The following is a 14,005-nucleotide window of genomic DNA, read 5'->3' as shown; positions in this document are numbered from 1 at the left end:
ATTAATATATTGGCCATTTAGCTCTACATAATTGAGAGAATATATTTCTGTGAAAAGTCTGGATAAATAGATGAAATTGAAAAATTTCTCCTGGAAAACAACAAACCAAAGTGTATAGTATGACCAAGATAGGCAGACATGAAAAAGAGAAATGGTTTGAGATCAGAAGCCGGATTTAATGCGGAACATCCTGTCTCTACAGCTGTACATTCTAAAGTTGGCTGCCTTGTAGGTCTTGTGTTGTAAAATAAACTGATAACTGGCTATCAAAAGAACTTGCTCTACTGTTGTTTAATTTACAAAACGTCACTGTGCTAGGCCCTGCCGCTGCTGATATGCTTCTCATGCAGAAAAACATCACCCATCTCTTAAATAGGCAACTCAAGCATGTACTCAATTATATGGCTAACTCAAACAGAGAAGTCTTAGGTAGAAAGCTTTCCTTTGCCTTTTCTACACCTCATGGCTACCATCTCAAATCTCCTGCCCTTCAGTACTAAGCTTTTTGAAAAAGTTACCCAATACCTGATGCCACTATTTTCTCCTTCATGCTAACTCATATAATGAAAAGGCCCTTCTCCACACCAAGGCAAACCACTATACATACACAAGGAATCCCATTTCCATCCCATCTCTCCCTGCTCACTCTCTCTCATCTTCACTCTCTCACTTACTTGCAATCTATCCCTTTCTACTGGCTGCTTCCCCACTGCCCCATGTCCGTATCTCTCCCATCCTCACTTGATCTGTCCACCCCCAACAGTTAGGGTTCCACATCTTCCCTCCCTTCTGTAGCTATTGGTGTCTCCACTTTCTTTCCTCTCCCACTCTTAAGCTCTGAAGTCTGGCTCCCCACCTCATGATTCAAATGAAAACTGCCCTCTCCCAAGTTACTAATAATCTCTTAATTGCCAAATCTGATGGACTTTTCTTTATCCTCAACCCTTTTGTCCTCATCCCTTTGGTCCCCTCTGGCGCCTCTGACACTGCCAAACAACCTCTGCTCTTTGATATTCTCTTTTTACCAGCTTTTCATGACACTGTCTCCTGGTTCTCCCCTGCCTGTCTGACCACCCATTCTCAGTCTTTTTTCCTGGATGTTCATCCACATCATGCCCAAGAACCTACAAGGCTCCATCTTGGGACTCTTCCCTCCTTCCTCTATACTATTTCACTCAGTGACCTTATCAGCTCCCATGGATTCAATTATTATCTCTACGATGACAATTCTCAAATCTCTTTGCTGACTTCTAGTCTCAAATATACAACTGTCTTTCGGATATTTTAAATGGGATGGCCTGATGTAGAGATCACCAATTTAAGTGTTCCAAACTCAACTTATTATCTCTTCTCTTATTTCACTATTAGTACTGAGAGATTACTACTCAGTCACCTAGGCTCACTGCCGAGGTGGCACCCTCCACTCTTCACTCTCACTTCCCATATCTAATCTGTTGCCAAGTCCTATCAATTCTATCTTCATAACATCTCTCACATATGCCCCCTTCTCTCTTCTGACACTTTTATCACCTGGATTCAGGCTCTCGTCACTTCACACCTCAATACCGCAGTGGTTGTTCTCACAGCTAAAAGTCTCTCTCCATTCCAGTCTATCTTCCACTCAGCTATGAAAGTGATCATTCCAAAGTGTGTACTCCTACTCAATAAACTCCAGTGGCTCCCAAATATTTCAAGGATCAAATATAAAATCCTCTGGAGTTCAAAGCTTCAAAGTTCATTACTTGTCCCCTCCTACCTTTCCAGTCTTCTTACACCTTACTTCCCACCACATACTCTGTGATCCAGTGACAGGCCTCCTTCCTGTCCCCTCAAATAAGTCATTCTCCCAAATTCAGGTATTTTCACTGGCTGTCCCCCAAATATAGAATGTCTTCCTTCCTCATCTCTGCCTCCTGGCTTCTTCAAATTCCAGGTAAAATCCCACTTTCTACAGCAAACTTTTCTAGTCTCCCTGAATTCTAGTGCCCTCTCTCTGTGAATTACTTCAAAATTATGCTATATATAAAACTATATTGTTTATTTATTTGTGTATCTCCCCCATCAGACTGTGAACTTTTTGAGAGCAGGCCCTTTTTGCCTCTTTCTGTATCCTCAGTGTTTAGCAGAGTTTCTGGAACATAGTAATGACCACATAAGAGAGGTTACTGACTAACTTCCTCAGGTCCCACACTCTCCTTAAACTCTTGGAATCTGGCATCCAACCCCACTGCTGAACTGAAGCTGCTCTTAAAGGGCACCCATGACTTCCTAATCACCGACCCCAATTACCTTGGTTCAGTTCTTAGTATCCCTCAACCCCTGTAGTTCTTAGCACTATTTTGCCACCCTTTCCTACCAAATCTATTTCTTTCCCTTGAATTCAGGAATACCCCATTTTCTTGGTTCTCCTTTCCTAAGCACTTCACCTCTGCTGTCTTTGTGGATTCCTGCTTTCTTTGACACCCCCCCCCCTCCAATGAAGCTGTTCTCCAAGGTTCTGTCTTTGGCCTTCCTGCTTTCTCTACACTTTCTCCTTTGGCAAGCTCGTTCACTCTAATCAGGAATCAATCTTTGTTCCTATGATCAAAACCACAGGAATATCATTTACTCTTCCCATTCTCTCATCTCTCACATGCAATCAGTTACCAAGTCCTGTCAATTCCAATTCCAAACCTCTTTCTCTGCTGTCATCCCAGCAGAGGGCCTCAGGATGACTGGGCTATGAAAACTGCTTCAAAACAGGTCTTCCTGCCCGCACTTCATCCTTCATATGCCGTTGCTAGAATAACTTTTCTTCTACATAAATTCTTCTACATAAATGTGGTCACATTGCTTCTTTGATTAGAAATCTTCAGTTGTTGCCTACTACCCACTGAGCAAATTTAAACTCCTCAGCCTGGCATGTATGGCTTTTCATAGTGTTTCACAGTCTATTTTTCAGCTCACTTCTTCCTCTCTTCTCCATGAACTCTACAATCTATTCAAATTGGACTAAGCTCTTCCCTGAACATGCCCTGAAATTACCCCTCTTTCTGCCTCTGCTCACATTGTTCCCTTTGCCTAGAATGCATTTCTTATCCTATACCTCCTTTAAAAATCTAACTCAAATGCTACCTCCAAGAAGCCTCCTGCTCCCTCTCTGGAAGTCCGTAATGACCTTCTACCTCTGACCTAAGAGTATTTTTTAAAATTTCCTTAAGTATGTAATAGTATGAATTATAGTTATCTGTGTTTTATTCCTCTACTAGACTGCAAGCTTCATGAGGACAAGAGTTACGTCTTACTGAAACTATCTATATCTTGCACAGGGCTTTACGTGGAAGGTGTTTAATAGAGGCTTGCAAAATGAAAAATCAGAACTAGACCTTTTAAAAATAGGAAGAACTCCTTGCAGGTGGAAGTGAAGACCAAGAAATACTCAAACTATACTCAAGAGCAAAGCACTGAAACAATCACTGAAGAATTCAGCATGCTTGGGTACATCTACTCCAAAATAATAACTTATAAGGTCCATAAACCAAAAGCAGACAACTCTGTTGCTGTAGAAAAGGGCAATTATCAAAAGCATGGGACACTAAAACATTTTGAGTACATCAAGAACATTTTTAAAGTAGCAAACCAAGACATACTATTTGGCCCTTTAAGAGAAACCATTGTAAAGATTCTGATCTACTTATCAAATAATATTGTTCCTCAAACCCCAGAAATATGCTGGGTTTTTTTCATGTATAAAATCCCCTATATTTGACAACTGCAGAAAACTGAAGAAACAATGCAATTACTCAAACTGAAATCTGAAGGAAGTTAATTCTTTCTCATCAAAATTTATGTGGCCCTTCCTTATAACTCTTAACATGGCTGTAGATCTTCAGAGTATGGGTTGTTGTCATTTAAATCATAAAATTATTTCTTTCATTTCTTAGATATTCATCCTAAGGTCTTCTTGTTTAAGTGCAAACCTGGTGTGACCCTTCTTACCTTATGGACTGCAATCAAAAGCATCATCACAACTACAAGATTTGTTATTAACCTTATATAAATAAGTGCAGTTAATAGGTAACCAGCTATTCTGGTATTTTTTTGCAGCTCACACTTAAATTCAGCATCAAGCTTTTAATCACTGAGCAAAAACTTAGTGTTCTATAATGTTTGAACAGTAAGAACTATCAATACGTAACTTCATACTAATTCCAAGGTTAAGTGTTGATGAACATGGGAGACCACTGTTCCCTACATGATAAATCCTAGATTTTAAAAAAGGAAACAAACTGGAGTATAAGTCCACAAATTAAGTTGTAAGACATGTAGGAACTTTTGCTGTCGTTCAGTTGTTTTTCAGGTACGTCCGACTCTCTGGGACTGCATTTGGGGTTTTCGTGTAAAAGATACTGGAGTGGCTTGCCATGTCCTTCTGTAGATCATTTTACAAAATGAGGAAACTGAGGTGAACAGGGTTAAATAACTTGCGCAGGGTCACACAGCCTGTAAGCATAAGAGGCCACATTTGAACTCAGGTCTTTCTGACTCTAGGCCCAGAGCTCTATTCACTCCACCACCTAGCTGCCTATATTGGAACTACCCCGGGGCCAAAATGAACATTACCTTTCTGTCAAGTTCTCAAAGGAAACAGCAAATTAACTGCAGATTCTGCAGCACCAGCTTTGAGATGAAGGCCGTTTAGCGCGAGAGCTAGTCTATGTCGTGAACTTCACAAAACAGAGTATTTACTTGATAGCTCTAAAGCAGACCATCATGAAAGGGGCATCACTACTGAATTCCAAATAAGTTCTAAATCTCAAGGTATATTAGGCTGTGTATAGCTGATTAACTTTTGGGCCCTATACCAATATTATCTGAAGATTTCCTAGCATTTGGATGATATGTTATATATTGAAGGTGAGTCACAGAATGAAGTATCATTGAAGGTTATCATCAAATCCAACAGTCTCAGCACATTTCTTCTCACTTTATCTACCACAACTGACATTTCTTGAATATTCCTGGAAATAAAGTGCTCTGCCTATATAGTATCTAAGAGACTTGTTATGAAATCTGTTCCAAAGACAGTGTGATGCTTGTGGTGGACATCAATACTGATTTCTCAACCCTATTCAAATAGTAATTGTTGACCAATCAATCATCCATGCAGACAAAAAACATAGACTTTCACTTGGCATAAAAGGATAGAAACACTGCAAACACAAGCTCAAAAAAATGCTGTATCTTGAAACAAAAGTTATGTTTGGCTAATATCTAAATGATTGCTTAAGATGTTTCCCCTAAGCTGTGTACCAAAAACTTCTTCCAATTCACAAAAAAAAGTAAAATTATACTCAAGGCTTAAAAAACTTTAAGCCATGTCACAGAAGCATTAGGTACATTTTGGAAAAATCCTGATAATCAAGGAAGCAGCACAGGAACTAGCTAGTCTGGGAGAAGGAAGACTTGGGTTCAAGAATGCTTCTGCCTCCTCATACTACTCATCTCTGTCACATAAGACGGCATGACCGTGGGTAAACCACTTACATTTTCAGTGCCCCAAACAACCTTTTAATACTATAAAATTATCAAAGGGCAGGTGAAAACTCTTCCTCTTCCCCTTCCCTAGTCACAAAATTCCTGAGTTATCCATTGTTGTTCACTTCTTCACCAATTGTTGATTCCCTATATTGCTAAGGCAAAACATTTTCCTTCTCTCTGTAAACTTTTACACCAACAGAATGTAAATATGCAGGTGAATACCTGAGTACTGGCTAATGAGATAATGTGTCTGAATAAACTGCTTCAACTTTGGAAATCAACTAAATCTTCTAACTCACTAGAGTCTATGACAGAAGAGTGGTAATTTACCACATCAGACATGGTCAAATGATATTAGGTGAATTTCATGCAGCCTTTGAGGAGACAGGCACAAAGTAGGCACTTAATACTAATACTCATTGACTACCACTTGACTAAAGAAGTTTATGGAAATCAGAAGAATAATGGTAGAGGATTTTGCATTCAGCAACAGTTTCAATGAAGTTATTAGACCTTGATCATTATTCTAAAGTAGAAAGGTAATCAATCAAAAGGTAGAATACAAAGGCAAGTTTACAACAGCTAAAATCACATCATTCTACTAGACTTCTGGATTTAAGTCCCAACAAATTCCTTAATAGGACAAGTATTTTTGGGATCTGGATTCCTTCCCCTAAAAAACTGATTTTAGAAAACATGCATGTAAAACTTCATTGGGAAAAGACAGATAGATAGACAGATACATAGATCGACAGATTGTGATATAGTCTAGATCTGCGCTAGATGATTATGTGTCTTGGGATAAAATGTGTATATAATTTTATGATCATCTCCTTCAAAATTACAACCATTTAATTTGTACAGAAATATAGGAACTTAAATAAAAATATTTCATTTTTCTAATTGAGTTCATTCATTTTCTAGTTGAGTATTTAATTTTAAGTCAACTTTTTCCTACAGGCTATTAATGTCAAATTATCTACTTTGCCTTCTGAACTAAGATCTCAGAGCAAAGTCTGCTATAGAAAATGGACAAACTGAAGACTAAACATTTATGACAATTATCTTTTTATTACAGATTTTTAAATTATATATAAGGCTGGGGGTGGGGGGAGATAGCAAATGCAAATGCAAATGCCCTCACCCAGAAAATGGATCACAAAATAAAGTAAGGATAGGTCACAATCTGCACCATGGAAAGAAAATAACCATATTGAGAAGATGAAACCTCCTCCATTTAGGTATCAAAGTATTGTGGCTTGTTAATTCATTTGGTTCTACTTGGTAAAAACTAAGCATTTTATGTAAGACTTTATTTTTTATTTAATAGGTTTATTTGGTTGTCTTTGTTGATGGTTAAGTTCATACATTTTTAAATTTAAAAAATGAAGAAACTACATGGGATCTTCGGTTGAGGGCTGAAAATGACATTCTTCCCAGTCATTTAATTTAGTTCTTTTTTAGTGGTACAGAAACAATTACTTTTGTTTTGTTTTGATTTTTCAGTTGGGCAATGGGGGTTAAGTGACTTGCCCAGGGTCACACAGCTAGTAAGTGTTATGTGTTTGAGGCCGCATTTGAACTCAGGTCCTCCTGAATCCAGGGCCGGTCCTCTATCCACTACGTCACCTAGCTGTACTCCAAAAACAATTACTTTCAACATGCCATAGCTTGCTTTTAACCCTCTACTATGAGGAACCCACCCTTTCAGTTTTGAGTAGACAATATAAAAAATTTTGTTTAATCTTCAAAACAGCTTCTCATGCCTGCGTTTATGTATTCCACAGTCTTGTTCTTTGAAAGGTCCAAACACAATGAAACACTGCTAACTCATGTTAACTACATAATGCTGAAATTTATACTTTGTTTACTCTGACAAATGTAGTTTAGTTTAATTTGTTGTTACTCGTAAAATATAAAGTACTAAAAATATGCTAACATCTTTGTCACTTCAGCCTTCCTTTTTCTTAAAAATCTGCGTTAGGGTCCCTTGGATTAGCAAACAAAAACCTTTTCTGATGAAAGTTAAAGAAATAAAAAATCTAAGGAAGTCTCTTTTTTACAGTCAGCATGTAGTATCTGATCTAAATATTTTGCAAGTGTAATTTAAGAAAATACCATCATAAAAAAAAAGGAAAAAAAACACCATCATATTAGATACTCCAGGGAATTTGTCATGTAAGATCAAAACTACTCATCTTTAGAAGACAGTTTAATTGACTTCAGAATGTGTGTTCTTTGCTGTGTCATTTTCCCATTCCCCGTAAACCATACTTCCCCTCAGATTTCTTAAGGTAAGCAAGGTTAGGAAATAATCAATTCTTGAACGGCAGGAAGGCCTAGGAAAAATCCAAGACAAACCAGGTGCTGGCACTAATCAGCATTCCCTCTTTGATTGTCAACCAATATTTTAGCCTAAAAAACTAGGACACCAGGTTTAGGCAGCAGTAACTGCTCATGGATAAAGATTAGGTATCTTTAATGTAAAACAACAACAACAACAAACAAACTCAGAGGCTTTCTCAAAAAGAATCCTTTCTGTCCCAGAGGAACAATGTATTTCTCTGTACTCTGTAATGATATGTCACCCCTGTATTTTTAGTTAACTTTTTTTGGTCTCCTCTCTGAAACAAGATTCTTTAAGAATATGACCCATGTCTCCTTTTTCCTTCTATTTCTCCAACTGCTTACAATAATAACTTTGTACCCAGGCACTGAATAAATATCTGCTGATCTAAGAGAGATGAAAAATTAGCACTGTAATCTGTAAAATTATATATAAATAAAAATACATAAAAAATATAATATGCAAAGTAAAAGTTCCTTGAGGGCAGGGGTTGTTTGGCTTTTGTCTTTCTATTTCCAGCACCTAGCCTGAAGTAGGTACTTTATAAATGTTAGCTGAATTCAATGATGCAAGCTAAATTATCTTCTCTATTCCTAAAAGAGAACCAGACAAGGCTGGTCGGTGCACTGTGAAACAGAAAATCTTTACCCCAAAAACATAACCTCTTTTCAAAAACATATTTCCCTAAAGGAATTTCTCAGGTTTAAAAAGAGATTCTTCAAGACTAAAAAGGTATACATAAATTCACACAAACCATATTTTTATCATCTATACATACACAATACTTTCTATCACATTACTACTTTAAAACTTCTGCACTTAAGAGCAAACAATATTTGTTAAGAGCAGATAAAATTCAATGAATTTTCCAACCAAGTCTACAAAATGGGGATACAATTTCCAACGAAAAGTTAAACAAAATAAGCAAACAGAAACCAAATTAACATTCTTTAAGAAGTTATCTCATCACCCATTCAGAAATAAGCCACTAAAACACTCACCATACAGAGCTGTCCAAGTTTGATTAATTACATCTAGACACACAGTTCCTGACCTGAAAAAGACAGAAAAAGTGGCATTTTAAGAAATTTAGTCTCCTGGGTCTGGCAATTTTTATTTCTCATAAAAAATGAAGCATATTTTGATTATTATCTAACCGATCATTTTATAAAATAATCACATCAACTTAGTAAATTTTTTATGGCAGAAAAACAATGCTAAGATGCTCATAATTAGATTAGCTCAAAAATGATGTAGATGTAGACCACAGAACAATCCTATCCAGTTTTAAGGTCTCGCTATATCACAACTAAAATGAAGAAAAAGCACATCTATATTTGTTTAAATGACAATAAAAATGAGATTCAACTGTAACTACAATTACATTCATTTTCATTGATAGTTTTTTTAAAATGTATATACATTGAACAATTATTAACCGTGAAAGACTTAGCTACTCTGATCAATACAACCATTCAAGATAGTCCCAAAGGACTCATAATGAAAACAAAGCTAACTCAAACCCCCAGAGAAAGAACTGATGAACTGACTGCAAATTGAAGTACATTTTTTTTTACTGTTTTTATTTTTCTGGCTTTTTTTGTGACATGATTAATATGGAAATGTTTTGCACAATTTCACAAATATAACTGATATATTGCTTTCCTTCTCAATGGATTGGGGGGGAGAGGCTGGAGGGAGGGAGAAAATTTGAAACAATTTTTTTAAAGTAAAAATAAATAGATATAAATTAGGAAAAAATTAAGTATATACATTGTTTTGAGGGCTGAAAAAGGAAATAAGGGTACTATATATAAACAGAACTCTGACAATGTACCTATGCAAAGAGAATGAGGTGAGGTATATACTCTCAATATTAGGTATAAGTAAATAGAACCCTAGCTAAGGTGGTGAGGAAATACAGCGGTCTTATAGCAAACTCCTTCACAGTATCAAACTTCTACAATTAACAGTTCCAAATGTTGGTAGACTCTGAAAATATATCTTTGTGTTTTTTTGTAAGAGCAAAACAAAAACAGGAGAGCTCTCTAATTAAAAGTGCTTCCTACTAAAATTTTTAAACTATTTGAAATTTTACTTACGCTTCATCAATGTTGGGATGGAAAATTTTATTCATGAATCCTGTAAAAAGAAATGTTAATTAGTAGCAAAAAATACCCAAAGAACAGTTTGTAGATTTCAAATGAGCTCTCTCAAATAATTTCAACACTTCAAAATAAATGTGACAATATACACAAAAATTATTTTAAAACAAAAGGTTTTTGTTATTACAAAGTTAATAAGATAACTCTAATTACAGAAACACATTATACAATCTTGCAGGCCACAATCTGAAGGAAGGGAGAACTGATGTTTCCTACGTACAAATACTTTCAAACAAAGCTGTTGTTCTGTTTTTAAATTAACAGTTTCCTTCGAGAAAATAATGCCAAACATTAAATGTTTCACACTGTGAGTATATCCAAACCTTTACTGGTCAATACTAACTTCTTCTTATGGGCATTACCCAGATATATTAGGGGCAGGCACTAAACTTCACAAACCTCAGAACAGCCAGTTAACTTAGGCATTTTACAAGAACAATGACTCACCGAAATAAAACACATCCTTCATCTTCATTATGCTCATTTCTGGAAATCTATGTTTGAAGAAAACTACAGGGTCTTGAGAAATGGCTCAGTATTCTTAACTTAGTATTGTTTTTGAATGCGTACTATCATATTCTCCTGAATTAACAAGCATGCAACAGAGAAGGACAATATCAGAGTTTAGTAAGATCCTCAAAGCCCATCTAGTTCAAATCGTGCCTAAACAGGGTGCCCCCACTTACACTATTCAGGACAAGTGGTCATCCAGCTTCCTGAAGACCTCCACCAAGAGGGAACTAAACTATCTCCTGAAAAAACTATTACACTGGAGGATAACTGATTTTTTATTATTAAGTTCTTACTTCCATTCAATCCAACCACCAATTATTAAGTGCTAGACACTGAGGACTAAAAGACAAAACAATACTTCTTGCCTTCAAGGATCTAACATTCTACTCAGGGAGACAGAGCATCTGCACAGATAAGAAAACACACGACAATGTGAGAAGGGAGAGATCACTAACAGCTCACGGCAGCTCAGTATCAAAGGAGGCTAAGGAGTCTCAGACTTAGGAGGAGTGCATTGCAGGAAGGGAAGCCAAAATGTAATGCAAGGTTCTGGGAATGCCAAGTAGGCAGGTTTGGCAGGAACACAGAGTACGACGGGGAACAATCTGAAAAGGTACTCTGAAGCCAAGCTGCAAGACCCTGAAAGGCCAAAATGTGCCTCTCTGAAACTTCCGCCAATTGTCCCTAGTGGCAGGAGAGGGAGTCAGAAGCAGAATAAACCTAATCTCTTTTCCATGGGACAGCTCTTCAAGGACTTCCAGACAGCTATCATATATCATTCCCTTCCTAAGCATTCCCAGTTCCATCAACCGATCTTGACATGGCAAGGTCTTCTACACCTTTGGCATTCTGATCTCTATCCTCTTGACACACTGTCCACTTGGTCAATGTCTTCCCTAAAACAAGGTGCTCAGAACCAAACACAATGCTCTTTCAACAAAAGAAATTTCTTCCTCAACTAAAACTAGTTTTACGTTTCCCTCAGCTAATCTGTCTTTGGTTATGATCAATTTAAGGTATTTTTAGGCAAATCAAGACCTAATATCAAATCTGATGTTAGATTATAACAGTGTTCTCTCTTACTTTGAATGGATCCATCTATATTCATCACCTTCAAAAGTTTAAAATCTAATTTCAATCTAACCTTTTAGACATCCCCTAAGATTGCCTTTCATTCTTATACTTTGTTTCCTTTCTATTTTTGCTGTTTTCCTGTGCTTGGTCACTTTTTTTTGGCAGGGAGGAGAGAAGAAGAGGTGACAGGGTTCACTTCTGTAAGAAACTCTTTGTGAAGAAACCCTTCCTATTGACGCTAATCTGAAATGGTTCTTCAACTTAGTATTAGAGAGTTGTTTTGCACACTTAGAGGTTAGGACACTCCCTCTGGCTCACACAGACAGTATATATCAGAGGTAGAATTTGAACCCAGGTCTTTCTGATTGAGGCACTCTATCTTTGCATTCTTTATATACAGCACCATGTTAACTAAATAACTTTTCATTACCTCTCCATTTCATCCCCAAAGTCAATAGTTAAAATAAATACTACATTGAGCAGTCAGTGCTTTTTTAAAAAAGTGACCTAGAATTTTCAAATATTTCAATCTAACAATCAATGCAGATAGCTAAAAAAGGAAATGCTTCATCAAGTAAAATCTACTTCAAATAATAAACAAATTTAGCAAAGTTAAAATAAACCCACATAAATCATCAGCATTTCTATATATTACCAACAAAGCCCAAAAGCAAAAGACAGAGAGAGAAATTCCACTTAAAGCTGCTGTACACATTCTAAAATATTTAAGCGTATACCTGACGAAACAAACCTAGGAACTATATGAACACAATTACAAAACACTTTTCACACAAATAAAGTCAAATATAAATAACTGGAAAAAACATCAGTTGCTCATGGGTAGGCCGAGCTAATATAACAAAAATGCCAATTCTACCTAAATTAATTTACTTATTCAGTGCCACACCAATCCAACTACCCAAACATTACTTCACAGAGCTAGAAAAAATAATAACAATATTCATCTGGAAGAACAAAAGGTCCAGAATATCAAGGGAACTAATGAAAAGAAATGCTAGGAAGGTGGCCTAGCCACAGCAGATCTTAAATTGCATTATAAAGCAGCAATCATCAAAACTACTTGGTACTGGCTAAGAAACACAGTGTACACAAGACTCAGCAGTCAATGACTATAGTAATCTGTTGTTTGATAAACCCAACAAGATCCCAGCTTCCAGGATAAGAACTCACTATTTGACAAAAACGGCTGGGAAAACAGAAAAGAGTATGGCAGAAACTAGGCATAAAACAAAATCTTATACTATATACCAAAATAAAGTCAAAATGGGTACACAATTTAGACATAAAGGTTGATACTATAAGCAAACTAGGAGAGCAAAGAATAGTTTACCTGTCAGATTTATGGAGAACAGAAGAATTTATCACCAAACAGGAGATAGAGAACATTATAAAATGCAAAATGGATAATTTTGACTACATTAAATTGAAAAATTTTTGCACAAAGCCAATGCAGCCAAGATTAGGAGGGAAGCAGAAAACTGGGAAAGAACTTTTACAACCAGTGTCTCTTCATAAGGGCCTCATTTCTAAAATATATAAAAAACTAAGTCAAATTTATAAAAATACAAGTCATTCCCCAACTGATAAATGGTCAAAAGATATCAATAGGCAGTTTTCAGAAGAAGAAATTAAAGCTATCTATAGTCACATATAAATGCTCTAAATCACTACTGATTACAGAAATGCAAATCAAAACAACTTTGAGGTACCAAATGACACCTATCAGGTTGGCTAACATGACAAAACAGGAAAATGATAAATGTTGGAGAAGATGTGGGAAAATCTGAACATTAATACACTGCTGGTGAAGTTGTGAATTAATCCAACCATTCTGGAGAGCAATTTGGAACTATGCCCAAAGGGCTATAAAAATGTGCATACCCTTTAACCCAGCAATAGCACTTCTAGGGCTGTATCCCAAAGAGACCATACAAATGGGAAAAGGACCCACATGTACAAAAATATTTATAACAGCTCTTTTTGTGGTGGCAAGGAACTGGAAATTGAAGGGACGCCCATCAATTGGGGAATAGCTGAACAAGTTATGGTATATGAATGTAATGGAATATTACTGTGCTATAAGAAATGATGAGCAAACAGACTTCAGAAAAACCTGGAAAGACTTGTATGGAGAGATACTACTGAGTGAAGGGAGCAGAACCAGGAGAACATTATACACAATAACAGCCACACTGTGCCATGACTAATATTGATAGACTTAACCCTTCTCAGCAATACAAGAATCTAAGACATTTCCAAAGGCCTCATGATGGAAAATGCTATCCCCATCCAAAGCAAGAACTATGGAGTTTGAATGCAGACAGAAGCATACTATTTGCTATTTTTTCTCCTTCTCTTATGTTTT

General features: G+C 36.5%; 1 protein-coding gene across 1 annotated transcript in view; it reads right to left on the bottom strand.

The window, feature by feature from the left end:
- The window catches only part of UBE2H (ubiquitin conjugating enzyme E2 H), a 150,203-nt gene that overhangs the window by 21,171 nt on the left and 115,027 nt on the right, over window positions 1–14,005 (bottom strand). The window contains exons 4-5 of the mRNA XM_021002387.2: window positions 9,970–10,009; window positions 8,869–8,921 (exon numbers count right to left, since the gene is read on the bottom strand). Coding sequence (XP_020858046.1) covers window positions 8,869–8,921; window positions 9,970–10,009 — 93 coding nt within the window. The remainder of the gene's footprint in view (window positions 1–8,868; window positions 8,922–9,969; window positions 10,010–14,005) is intronic.

The sequence above is a fragment of the Phascolarctos cinereus genome, unplaced genomic scaffold, assembly GCF_003287225.1.
Source record: "Phascolarctos cinereus isolate Bilbo 61053 unplaced genomic scaffold, phaCin_HiC Scaffold_1;HRSCAF=81, whole genome shotgun sequence".
Taxonomy (NCBI): domain Eukaryota; kingdom Metazoa; phylum Chordata; class Mammalia; order Diprotodontia; family Phascolarctidae; genus Phascolarctos; species Phascolarctos cinereus.
Note: the sequence above shows the minus strand (reverse complement) of the source record. Positions and strands in the feature narration are given on the sequence as shown.